General features: G+C 38.7%; 1 protein-coding gene across 2 annotated transcripts in view; it reads left to right on the forward strand.

Annotated features, from left to right (window-relative positions):
• The window catches only part of LOC136751292 (phospholipase D1), a 36059-nt gene that overhangs the window by 11761 nt on the left and 10851 nt on the right, over positions 1 to 13447 (forward strand). For both annotated transcript variants that reach the window (XM_066706777.1, XM_066706778.1), the window contains exons 7-17: positions 984 to 1042; positions 1533 to 1625; positions 3561 to 3713; positions 4814 to 4963; positions 5294 to 5377; positions 5741 to 5822; positions 6216 to 6326; positions 8111 to 8320; positions 11087 to 11351; positions 11808 to 11939; positions 13039 to 13164. In XM_066706777.1, the coding sequence (XP_066562874.1) occupies positions 984 to 1042; positions 1533 to 1625; positions 3561 to 3713; positions 4814 to 4963; positions 5294 to 5377; positions 5741 to 5822; positions 6216 to 6326; positions 8111 to 8320; positions 11087 to 11351; positions 11808 to 11939; positions 13039 to 13164 (1465 nt within the window). The remainder of the gene's footprint in view (positions 1 to 983; positions 1043 to 1532; positions 1626 to 3560; positions 3714 to 4813; positions 4964 to 5293; positions 5378 to 5740; positions 5823 to 6215; positions 6327 to 8110; positions 8321 to 11086; positions 11352 to 11807; positions 11940 to 13038; positions 13165 to 13447) is intronic.

Genomic DNA, 13447 nt, shown 5'->3' on the forward strand with positions numbered 1-13447 from the left:
CACTTGAACGAGTTGGGGATCTTTGTTAATATTTTTTGCATACAACAGAATAGATGTTGATGGAAAACTGTACATAAGTGATTAATCAATATTATTGTGAAATGTTGAATTGCTTTGTTGCATTGCAGATTTTATACGTCAGCATTGCCAAAGTCTCTCACAGGAGAGAATAGCATAGTTGATAGCCATGGTCAATAAATAAATAACCACCATACATTATGAATAAGTATGTTTACTAGTGCAAATGTGCTGGGATTCGTTTCCTCTCAGCTAGAAAAACAGAGTAAAGGCTGGCAAGTATGGATACACAGACAGACTCAGCAGCCATCATAACGTTGTGAGTTTGCAAAATAATGTGTTGTACAGAATATCAAGCCTGCTGTGATAGCAGTAATTAAGAGGGCCGATTTCTTTAGTATGTTGCTAACAGAGGCGGCTTTTCACTCAGTAGAACATTTCACACAGGATGAAGCTCTGACAGCCCAAAAATTACACTTAATTTTCTGTACTAATTAAAACCCCTCTCTACACCTTGACACATTCAACAGTATGGAACCGTCTTTGCTTGGTGGCCACTATTCCTTTGTGTTAGAGTCCCTTTTGTAGGCCTGGATATCCCTTCTGAAAAGGAAGTAGGCATACTTCGGTATATGTAAATGTGTACTATACTAATGTATACATCTAACGTACTTGCATACATATACCATGCTATTTTTTTCATGAAGTATATTCATATATGATACACATACATTTGCTTTGGGGGATTCAATCCCAACGACACACAATGCCAAAAATAAAAATGAACAGTAAACTGTACAAATGTGATGTACAAAAAGCTCAAACCCAGCATCTTTTAGGTCATAAACATGATGATTATGTGCTTTAGCTACTGTACTTGCCCAATGTGGTTGTGAGATGTGTAAGGGACAAGCAAGGAAATGTATTTAAAATTGAATTAATTTGGTCTTAAAATTGTATTTCAGCTCGAATTCTTGGAAGTGAGTCAAATATCCTTTATTCAGGATCTTGGTCCGAAGGGAATGTGAGTGAAAATGTTAAATTGTACTTGTTTCCTATTACTCTATTTACACAGTTGCTTGTTGGTGGCCTAAGGGAAAGTGTACAATTTTATATGTTCAGAAAAATTATGTTGAACCAAATTGAGTTATGTTGTGTTGACTCTAATGAATGCATTCTATAATGTGGTGAGGAAGGATCAGTGTGGAGTTTGGTCTAATGTAGGTGTTTAGTGTTGCTGTTCCTCATTAAAAAGGAAATTATGATTTGCAACTTGGATTGCAGAGACTGGCTGGGATTTACAGGAATAGCCAATGAGGAAGATGGATTGAGTAGACATCTACCTGTCTCTTGTATTACTCTTCAATTATTAAACCCGTTTCAAAGGAGACCTCAAATTTGAAATTTCAGACTTAAAATTAAGTTTTACAGGACTCTAGAGATGCTACACTTTTGCTGAATACATCTGTGCAGGAGTTTTCTAATCTGGTTTCCATATTTGTGTTTTGAGAAAGTGAGGGGCTTATCTTGAAGAAGTCAGGGGGGAATACCTTCCCTGTCTGTTACTGGTGTGGCTCCAACAGTGTTTGCTACAGGTGGTCAAAGAGGTAAACCATTTCACTGTAGGGAACTTTCATCTTCTCAGCCTGCATTGCTGTAATTACATACATATTCCTAAACCAGCATACAGATGAATTTGTATACAGATTAATAATAAGAAAGCTTGATTCTCCACTAACTTGTAATTAATATGAAAAATCTATATTTTTCAATGCTAAAAGGCCAATTTTCATAATGAAACACATGTTCACTCTGCAGCTTGTACTGGTAGAATTAATGACATTTATATCAATTTAAATCTAAAATAATATAAAAATACAATTGAATTAGTGATTTGTATCACAATATATGTATTATACAGTTAGGTCCATAAATATTTGGACAGTAACACAATTGTCATCATTCTGTACGCCACCACAATAGATTTGAAAGGAAACAACCAATATGTTCTTAAAGTGTAGACTTTCATCTTTAATTTGAGTGAAGTTACATCCAAATTGGGTGAACGGCTAGGAATTACACCCATTTTTATATGTGGTCCCCACAATTTTAGGGGCTCGAAAGTATTTGGACAAACTAACAAAATCATGAATTAAATTGTGAGTTTCAATACTTGGTTGCAAATCCTTTGCAGTCAATGACTGCCTGAAGTCTGGAACCCATAGACATCAGCAGATGCTGGGTTTCTTCCCTGGTGATGCTCTGCCAGGCCTGCACTGCAGCTGTCTTTAGTTCCTGCTTGTTCTTGGGGCGTTTTGCCTTAGACATCAAAACGAACCAATCAGAGAGGTAGCAAAAATATTAGGTGTGGGCAAATCAACTATTTGATTCACAACAGTTGGCCAGATCAAGAACACCCTCCAGGAGGTAGGCGTGTCTGTGTCAAAGACAATAATCAAGAGAAGACTGTAAATACCTGTACAGTTCTGGAACAACATCCTATGGACAGATGATCAAAGATCAACTTGTACCAGAATGATGAGAAGAGAAGAGTATGGAGAAGGGAAGGAACTGCTCATGATCCGAAGCATACCACCTCATCTGTGAAGCATGGTATGGCATGGGCATGTATGGCTGCCAAGGGAACTGGTTCCCCTGTATTTATTGATGATGTGACTGCTGACCAAAGCAGTAGGATGAATTCTGATGTGTTTAGGGCTATATTATCTGCTCAGATTCAGCCAAATGCTTCAAAACTCATTAGATGGTGCTTTACAGTGCAGATGGACAATGACCTGAAGCAAAACAACCCAAGACTTTTTTAAGGTGAAGAAGTGGAGTGTTCTGCAATGGCCAAGTCAATCACCTGACCTGCATCCAATTGAGCAGCATTTCACTTGCTGAAGGCAAAACTGAAGGCAAAATACCCAAAGAACAAGCAGGAACTAAAGACAGCTGCAGTACAGGCCTGGCAGAGCATCACCAGGGAAGAAACCCAGCATCTGATGATGTCTATGGGTTCCAGACTTCAGGTGGTCATTGACTGCAAAGGATTTGCAAACATGAATTGAAACTCACAATTTAATTAATGATTATGTTAGTTTGTCCAAATACTTTTGAGCCCCTAAAATTGTGGGGACCACATATAAAAATGGGTGTAATTCCTACACCGTTCACTCAATTTGGATGTAACTACCCTCAAATTAAAGACGAAAGTCTACACTTACAGCACATATTGGTTGTTTCCTTTCAAATCCATTGTGGTGGTGTACAGAGCCAAAAGGATGACAATTGTGTCACTGTCCAAATATTTATGGACCTAACTGTATGTGCACAATAAAGTGCATTCTGAAGAGCATACTTTTCAGATTGAATCATAGAATAGAACTTTAAAATCATTATTCATACAATTAGTTACTGGAATCCATACAATTAGAACTTCAGATCTATCTGGAGTTCTAGAATTGATTGAATTTATGTACAGCAGAGGAAGACACATTTTACACTTCAATGCTCAAGTAGTTTGTGCTTGTATATTGCAGATGGTTGGTGGTAAAAGACTCCTTTGTTCTGTATATGAGGCCTGAGGATGGCCAAGTTGGGTCTGTCATTCTGTATGATAAGGGATTCAGCATCAAAACAGGGACCAAAGAAACAGGAATTAAACATGGAGTAACAATTGAGAACCTTTCAAGGTATGTCATTCTTCTAACATTAATCTAGCCTATTATAATACTCATTCTTTCTCTTCCCCATCCCTCTGTGCCTAGCGTATAGCATGACTCAACCAGTGCACCACTTCTTACTTAGTGTGACAAGGATGATCTGAAACAATATTCCAGACAAATGATAATTACATTAGAAAGCCAACTAAGGGCCTGCTTATCCACCAAGGGCAAAATGCCCATCTAATTAATTAACTAATGGAGTGGGCAGGTTTCGCAGTTTGCCCACACAGGAACAACTTGGATTGGGCTTCAGACGTGTCAGGCATGTCTCCAGGGGTATAGTGTGTAGGTTTTTAACGACACATCGCATGCTAAGTTTAGACACTGAATTTCCATTTTCGCCAGGCTGTGTTTCAGCAGGTGTGAATTGTCAGGATTGTTTTTCTTCTTTCAAGTCTTTAACAGAACTGTATTATATGATTACAACAGTGTTGTTTTTTTAATTGTCAATTGACGACAGCATTATTTTCTAAAATAAGTACACATATTAGCAGCACTCTGGAGAGGCTTGGCTGTGGTTCTGAGGTTTCACAACTTCTCTAATCAATCACAAGCAGGCAATGCAGGCTAGAGCAGGCCTGATTAACACCCCAGACTGATGCCTCTCTGTGGTGACACTATTCACAATGTAGTGCTTGAGTATGTATCAATATTTTTACTCTACAATTCAGAATGTAGAAAACAGCAAAAAAATAGAATACAGAATAGAAAAAACATTTCTGAGCGAATAGATCTAGATATTTAATATTACATACACATCACCACTGCAATCAATAGGTTCTGATTTAAATTATTCCCTCTCTTTTGGTATATATATTTATTGATTTGAAAAATGGGATAAGAACTAGAAAATATCATAATGATAGGGAGTCAGAGATGAGTGTATACCAGTGGGTATGAAATAGATAGAGATGTTTCCAAAATATGGGAGAAAAGGGCCGCAAGAAAAAAAAATGCTGACAGCTTCTTTCATGATGACTAAAGATGGTTTCCTTAAACATGTAATTCATAAAGATAGATACCTGATACTACAGTGTTTCACTATTGATACAATATCTTTCTTTCAGGACACTTACCATCAAATGCTCCACATACAGACAGGCACGGTGGTGGGGGCAGTCCATTCACGAGTTCGCACAGCAGTACGGACAGGACTTCATGAAAGAAAACCGCCACGGGTCGTTTGCTCCTGTCCAGGAAAACACATTGACCAAATGGTAAGGCAATGAGATTTGACCGAGCCTCATACCATGAAAGCATGCCTTGATCATCCACCAAGACACTTCCCCAACAGTTGGCAAATGATGGGATGGATAATATGCACTCATTCAAGCAAAATGAAGAAGAATGAGAATAATTTTAAAGTTCAGTAGAGCAGTTCAGGTTAAGCCAATCACTTGTCTATATATTTTATTTAAACGTATATTGATTTGGTACTGATTTTGGCCAACTTAAAAATACACTGCTCTACTGTAAGTACCAGTAATTCTTCTGTGTCTTTTTTTATATTCACTCTCCCTATGACTAGTCTTTTGCTTCCCCTGTAGGTTTGTCAATGCAGCTGGCTACTTTGACACTATTGCTGATGCTTTAGAAGCTGCCAAGGAGGAGATATTCATCACCGGCTGGTGGTAAGATGACAAATGTAACAGCTGGCTGATTAAAACCAGCATCAATCATTGCACCCGAACTGCATTTTTAAATTGCATGAAATATTGAATCTAGCAAGTTTTCTCAGAACAGCAGTGGAGCAGGGAATTTACAACATGCTGTACGGGCAGGTCTTTACTACAACTCACTGTTATGTAATGCCTTGTTAAAGTAGTATATTGTATGTATTGGAAATTATTACTATTATTATTATTAATAATAAAAATAATGAAATGCTAGGGTTTTTTATCTGTGTCCACCAGTGTTATAAAATTTGACAGCTATGGCTAATATAAAAATGGACTGATGCATTGACTCTCCTGATCAAGTTTTAACTGTCTTAGGTTGAGCCCAGAAATCTTTCTGAAAAGGCCAGTTATGGATGGGAATACCTGGAGACTGGATTGTGTCCTCAAACGGAAAGCTGTAAGCATTCATTATAGTGTCCTCTTTTCTGATTTAGTTATATTTCAAAATGCACACAGAATATTGTCACTGCAAGAAAGATCACCTGAAATTATTAGAGAATAAGTGTTGTGTAATTTTACTAGAAACTCATTAGACTCATTAGTATTAGGATTGTATTTCTACTGGCTGGACTAAGACAAGATAAATGGAAAAATTGGCTTTCCACATTTTTATATCAGGTTAGGGTTCTAGCTATTACTGGATTATTTGCTCTAACCCAACAAAGTTTTGGGTTTCATTTGAATGAAAATAACAACTGTTAATGTCAATCACATGAATCGAAATCCAGTCACACTAATTTAGTGGTATTACATGGTCATTTTTTGTTTGTTTCTTTGTTCTGCTCCTCAGGAACAAGGAGTACGAATATGTATCCTCTTGTACAAGGAAGTTGAAGTAATTCTCGGCCTTAACAGTGAATACACCAAGAAAACCCTCATGGGACTGCACCCAAACATCAGGGTAAGACTGCTCTCATCAGCCTACACTTGACATATTTTATTGAGGGCATCTTCATAAAGGTCCAAACCAAAAAACACAAAACACAATTTAATTTTTAAATTAAAAGAATATCAATACAATTTGGGACTGGGATAGTTTCTTCCAAATGGAGCAATAGGCTAAATAAGGCCACCGGAACACAACACTACACTAAAATATATACCCAAAGTTAAATTTAGAAGCTGAGAGTATAATTATGGTAGTATACACTGAATCGCTCAATCAAGTCAGCCTCATGCCAGCATCACTGATGGTCTATGTCCCAGTGTCACACCATTTTAAGACAGAAAATTTAAGGTCATTCCTTAAACATGTCTTTATAAGGCAGTAAAAAAGTTTGATCTTATTTCAAGTTTCTTTTAGACACTTTCCTACATAAAATAAATCAATTAAAAATAATTACAATTCAATTTCAACAGAGGGAATTTAATAGACAGCTTAGAAGTGACAGTCTATTCTTCAGACACTGCAAGGCAAGAATAAGGGTATAATGGTCTGCCGATGGATGTGCAGGTGGCAGGAAATGATGTCACTGCAAATCAATGTATTCTTCTCCACCACAGGATGCTGATAGAACGTTTTTTGCGGGGCTTCACAAAATACTTCTTATCACTCAATGATCCACGGGTATATCAAAAAGCATTACAGATAGCACACAAGTTTCTACTCTCATGCCAAGCCTCTGGACATGCAGAACGGTAGGGTACTGGATTGCGTGTGGGGGGATGTGGAAGCCTGCTGAAGAACCGTCAAAGGGAAACCATCTCCATTTTCAGCCCCCCCACATCTCTTGTCTGAGCTGGTATGGGTCTTTCCCCCCCAGTCAGCTGTAGGAGGGTCCCGAGGCTGTTCCATGTCCAGGATCAAGCTTGCCTTCTCCTAATGGGACACATGAGGCATCTCCTCATGAAGTCGGCTACATGCTTTGTATTAATCTGGAATTGTCTCTGTGTGACCCCGGGGTGATTACTGATTGACACCAGTCAGATTTTCTTATCATAACTACTTTTTAAAAAATATTATTATAATATTCAGTGGCGGTTAAAACACACAAAGGAATACTTCTCTAAGGAGGCTGGGATATATAACCCGAGGACTGGTGTCTAGAAGCTCTTCGTTGTAGGTGTCCTAGATTTTAGTTGTTCTGAACGTCGAATGTGCCAGGAGCGGGAGGTCGTATGGGCTAAGGAAGAGTCTTCCAGATGCAGCTGTGTCTCACATCGCGTGTTGTGGGCAGCAGAACACTGTTTTTTCTGGCTCTGTGCCTAAACGTGCAATTTATACATATTTTCTTGATATCCAATACTAAAGTGGTTTACAACATGTTATAAACCACACAAATGTTAGTTATACTACTTAGAACCACATTATTTCTTTACCAGCAACTATGTATTGTTATTAATGAGTAACTACACTGTCATAAGCACATTTATAGTTCACATGCAAAAACAAAAAAGATAGTTGGCAGTAATTTATTAATTCAATTTATTCTTAAACTTACACTGAATAAACTTCATGAATATTTTAATTATTGAGTATCTACTAATATTTCCTGTATGAAAGGGCAATCACTAATAATGTGCACAGTGATTTGGCAGTTTACTTTCCTATGCCACAGTTTATTATACCCTTCCATACTTTACCATGACTAATAGCTTGACTGTGTCGGTTGATGAGGGATCCAGTGTCTTATTAACTAGATACCTGTAAACATTAGCAGGCTATTTCTCCCTGCTTGTCCCCAGGTCATACGGCATCCCGATCACGTCCCCTCCACTGTGCTGCTCTGGGCGCACCATGAAAAGACAGTGGTGATTGACCAGTCTGTGGCATTTCTCGGTGGCATTGACCTGGCCTATGGCAGATGGGATGACCACCACCATCGACTAACTGACGTGGGAAGTGTAAGAAGGACTCCTCAGCCAAGTCCTGTGCTTTCTCCGAAACTAACCCAGGTGAGCTTTGTTTCAAGGTTTCTTCTTCCCAAGGTTACCTGGGGAAAGAATAGTTACCCTACATCCTGCACACCTCCAATGAATAAGGTCAGGCTCATTTGTACGGATCACAGGGAACCTAGCTTCCCCTATAGAGTATATTTAAATTAAGTGGAAACTAAAAAAAGTACTGTACAATAGTTGTGCTATATAGGTCAGATCCTGTAACACAGACAGACAGAATTGGTTTAGTTTGATTTAGCATCAAGAGAGCAAAAACAAACATTGTAATTTAATCTGAAAGTCAATAAGCACTGTCTGAATTTCTTGACCCTTCTCAGTTGCAGTCACAGGTTTTAACTCTCAATTGACATGTATTAGTATCGATCAGAACTGAACCACCGTTGCTACAGAGTCTGCAAGCATAATAAACTCACAAAGTGATGTTTACACTATAGGCAGCTTCTTACAAAACAAAATTGGGATTCGCACAAAATGTGAAAGAGCGTACAGAAAGGAACCAGGAAAGCCATCAAACAGTATGTGTGTTTTATGTGGAAAAACTCATTTGCAGTCTTAGGTATAGAATAATGTGCTGGGTGAAACAAATGTAATGCAAATACAAATGTAGTCCTTTATTTACCCTTTTGGGTTAGTTATTAGAAACACTTCGTTTTGTTTGTTGTTGTTGGTTTGTCCTTTGTAGATACTGCACAGGAATAAACATATATTGAGAGCTATTGCCAGGAGTGCCACACCAGTGTTTGTCAGCATTGAGGCCATCCTCATCTTTTTCTCTGCCAAATCGATAACAGCTGGATGCGTTTGATGTCTAAGTGTTCCACGTCAAAATGCATCAGGCAGGTGACAGCTGCTTTGTTTAGGAAAAAGTTCAGGACACACAGTAGTGTGGGATGAAATACTAAAAGTTTGCATGGCCTAGACTCATAAAAAATTTACACTTGTGGTCAGGAACATCAGGGAAGAGACTGAAATCAAATTCAAACATATGGTAATGTTGAGAATGTTTAAGCACTACTGTAATGAAGTCACAAAGGTTTTTACAGCTCCCATTTCAAGAACTTGGGCTCAGTTGACTAGTTGCTGATGTCGGCCCCCTCCAAGAAATTCAGAACTATACCACTAGACTACGCAGCATTTTTATTGTGACAGTCCTGTTTCCTGTCTGAAATTCATAGATTAATTGTTTCTAAAATGAACATGCTTTTCTTTTCTGGGTTTGGGGGGCATTTGAAGTGAAGTTATTGCCCTAGCATCTACACTAGGGATTTTCCTTATTCCTTAATTTTTAGCTGCTGGGTAGTGATTTAAAAAAAAATGAGACTGAAACTGCTGTAGTACATTTTCTCATTTTATGGAGCCTTGCTTTGGTTGGTGTATATTTAGCAGGGTCACTGTTTTTAAAGAGGAAAAATAAATACCAATTACAGAATATCTGGGGCTCCCTTGAAGGGCTTCAAGATAATCCTTACCCACTCATGCTGAGAAGCATGGCTCAGCCTCACTGGAGGTTTCTTTGCCCCATGAGAACTGCATTAAACATAAAGGTCCTCCATGGATGAATGAGTCAACAAATTAGCAGAGGCCACTAAATGGGAGTGATTTACCCTACATACTATACACCGCTACTGCGAGACCGATGCACGACATACCTGCCATCATGTTATTAAAGATGTCCGAGGCTTTTAAATAAACATGATTTTAGTCTTTCAATGAAGGAGCTTATTGCATTCACTTAGGGCTTCTTTTTCCATGCTTGAGTGACTGTATCTGTCCTACTTGGGGCTCCTCAACTGTAAAATCTTTGCTAATATACATGAAACGGTTACAGCTGTTGGGATAACCTTTAAAACGTCTCCTAAGGAGCACAGTGATATTTGCACTTAATAAAATTATGCCTACCAGGAGGACACTGCTGTGACATTTGCCATTTGTCAAGCAGAAGCTATGATCCTGTATGAACCATTACCCCTTACACATCATACCACCATACAGTTATTTAACACTATGTGAACACATGCCAAATTGCATATCTCTCCCCCCACCCTCATGTATAATATAGTATATTTTATAATTTGCTATATTAAGACTGTACATTTGATTTTGTGTCAGTGACAGTGAACATGTTTGTGATGCCGTCGCTGGGGGCCTGATCAAAGCTGGACTCCCATGGCACCATATGGGCCCAAAACAGGTTGTCTATCTCTTGTAGTCTGTCACTCCACGATATGCAAAAAACCTTAAATATGCCTCAGTAATTACACAGACAGAGAATGCTGTACTTACTAGTTCAACTAGAACTGGATAAAACTGGCTATGACACAATGAAACCCTCCATGGCAGAATGGCACCCAAAATAAGCCTTTTCGTATGGCGTTGCAGTCAAAGCATCTACAACCATTACAAATTTTAAAGATTCCTAGCAAATTAACTTAATGAAAAGAGCACGAACATTCAAAATTAGAGATAAGCAAAGTAGTCGTGTATTTTATGGGCTATTTCCTTGTAAATGTTTGTATCTGGAACCATAGGCAGCGGGTCAACACATGAATGAAGAGAAACTATTAAAGATATAATATGATAACTAATTTACAGGTCCAGACTTTGTTCCTTTGTACTCTCAAAAAAGTTTCCAGAGGTTTCTTCAGTTTATTTATTTCTGTCCCTGTTCTAGAGTGTTGGAATGGAATACTGAAATGTTTAATCCCAGACAAAACACATTAGCAAGACGCACATTGCATACTGGAATTTTGGTCTCTTCCCCAGCAATCGGCAGTCATAGTGGAGGAGGAGGAAGAGGAAGTGGAAGAAATCACAGACACAGAGATCAGTCCTGAGATCAGGGACAATCTGAACGATGCAGAGAACGGTGACAGGCTACGGAAAACGATTGACCAGGGCTATGCAGACCACCTACGGCAGGAGGTGAACTCCAGCAGACAGACCGTACCAACGTGCAGGCTGCAGACCACGCAGTTGGAGGACACGACCGAGAACTGCAGCTACACCTCAGAAGGAGCTCCTGATGCAAGTGAGAGGGACATTGTGGGTTTACATATCAAGAGTCTCCACAAGGGTTTTGTTTTCTGATTCAGATTAGTTTTACCTGGGCTTGAGCTGTTTTTCAAGCGTAAGTTTGGTTCGATACAACATCATGTAAACGTATCAATTCTATCCATCCATTTTTATCAACCACTTTCTCCAGTACAAGGTCACCGTGAGTATTAATACCACTACAATGTTTAGCCAGCATGCAAAGTGATAGACTGGTGATGATGATAAGCTAACTTTTTCCCTCCTCAATTTAAGATCTTCCAAGTCCATTTGGTCTAAAACAGTTTTAACAAATCATAAAGGTTATTAAAACTATTTCCAAGGTCATTTTTCATAGAATGAGGGGGTGAATCAAGGTAAGCTAGAGAATACAAGTTCAGAAGGTGGTAGGGACCCAGAACGTCACGTCACTGTCCCATGTTTTTGTGCCCAGAACACTGCAGCACCAGAAGCAGCCTGAGCTCCAGGATGGCCAGTCCCAGAGAGGTCACTAACCAGAGCCTGTCCCTGCGCTCCAGCGATTCGGGGTCATTTCGGACACAGTATTCCTTAACTTTGCCTCACGGTAGGTGGCAACAAGGCTCCTTCCACCTTCCCTGTGCATTTTCCAGCATGAGCATCCGAGTATACGCTTCAGAATTAAACAGATTGGAAGCTTAAAACTGTACCCCGGGGACGTATGAAATTACTTAATGTAATAAATGCGGTTTGTCTGTTTTTACAGTGGCATACCATTAGCATGATAAATACCTACAAATGTAATCTGTGCGGTCTCAGTATTGAATTCGACAATAATTGCATCTCCGAAGGAGCAAGATGAAGCTGCAAACAGAGCATTATATCCATTTAGAGCTAATATAATCATGTAAGGTGGGTAAACAAGCTTTATTATATAGTCTAGAAGTAATCCTTGTACCCACTGAGAATACGTAAATTGGAAGCCTCAAGATACTGCCTTCACAACCAATCTTAAAATATAAATAGGAAATTAAAACATTCCCATTGACCATTCACTTTGAGCTCCCAGTCACTTTACATCTAACATATTATTTCTGAACGTCAGCCAGGCAAGAATACAATAGAATAAATCTGCAATATTATGTTGTATCCAATTACACATGCAGTTGTATAGATACACATGTTTAGGCATGTGACATTAAAAACTGATGCTAGCTAAACTGTGTACGATAAGTGTCACGCATGAATACAACAATTAATTATATGAAGAAGAAACAAAACTAAACAGACAATCCTTCCCAGAATTTAAAATGTAAGCTTTTTGTTCAGAAAATGTCATTGCTGCAGTGGAAGTCTTTCTACAGTAATAAATCCAACAGACCTAATGGAGAGGAAAAACAAAAGGCTGATTAGAAATTAAAGGACAGCAGCCTTCTTCCCCACGCTGTGTTTCATCTTAATTTAGAGCATGCTGTGATATAAGAATTACTCATATTCAACTCCAGTACCATATATAGGTTCATAATGACATTCATGAGGCGAGTGTTTTCAACTTTCGCACATCATCCTTTATAATTGCTAATAGTGCATCCTGGACTCCAACAACTACAATAATTGATGGTTAAAAGTAGGGAATGTTCTTTTCAACATGTATATGAGTCACTCCTTTCACCACCTTTAAGTCTACCTTTCTGAAATATTTCTAGAAACAAGCTCCCTCAGAAGTCACATTAGTAGCAATGAACTCTGTGGAGAAGCCCGGTTCTGGCATGGGAAGGACTACTGTAACTTCATCCTCAAGGACTGGGTGAAACTGAACAAACCTTTTGATGGTACAGTATTGTCAGTTACTTTTGTCATAGAGACAAACACATCTGTCATTCATCAACACACTCAAAGGACAGTATTCATCACCTCAATTAATCACAAATGCCATCTTTGTTTGACTAGACCCAGTATACTCAACACTGTGTTTTGTGACTTCATTTTTAAAAATTGTAAATCATTTGTTATCCTGCAGGGGTCTCTGTAGCAACTCCAACTCAGTTTAAAAAAGGTCGATACTGCTATCCCTACAGATGTCAGAAAAGAGGTCTCAAGCACGACTTCAGTTTT

The sequence above is a fragment of the Amia ocellicauda genome, chromosome 6 (genome assembly GCF_036373705.1).
Source record: "Amia ocellicauda isolate fAmiCal2 chromosome 6, fAmiCal2.hap1, whole genome shotgun sequence".
NCBI classification, from domain to species: Eukaryota; Metazoa; Chordata; class Actinopteri; order Amiiformes; family Amiidae; genus Amia; species Amia ocellicauda.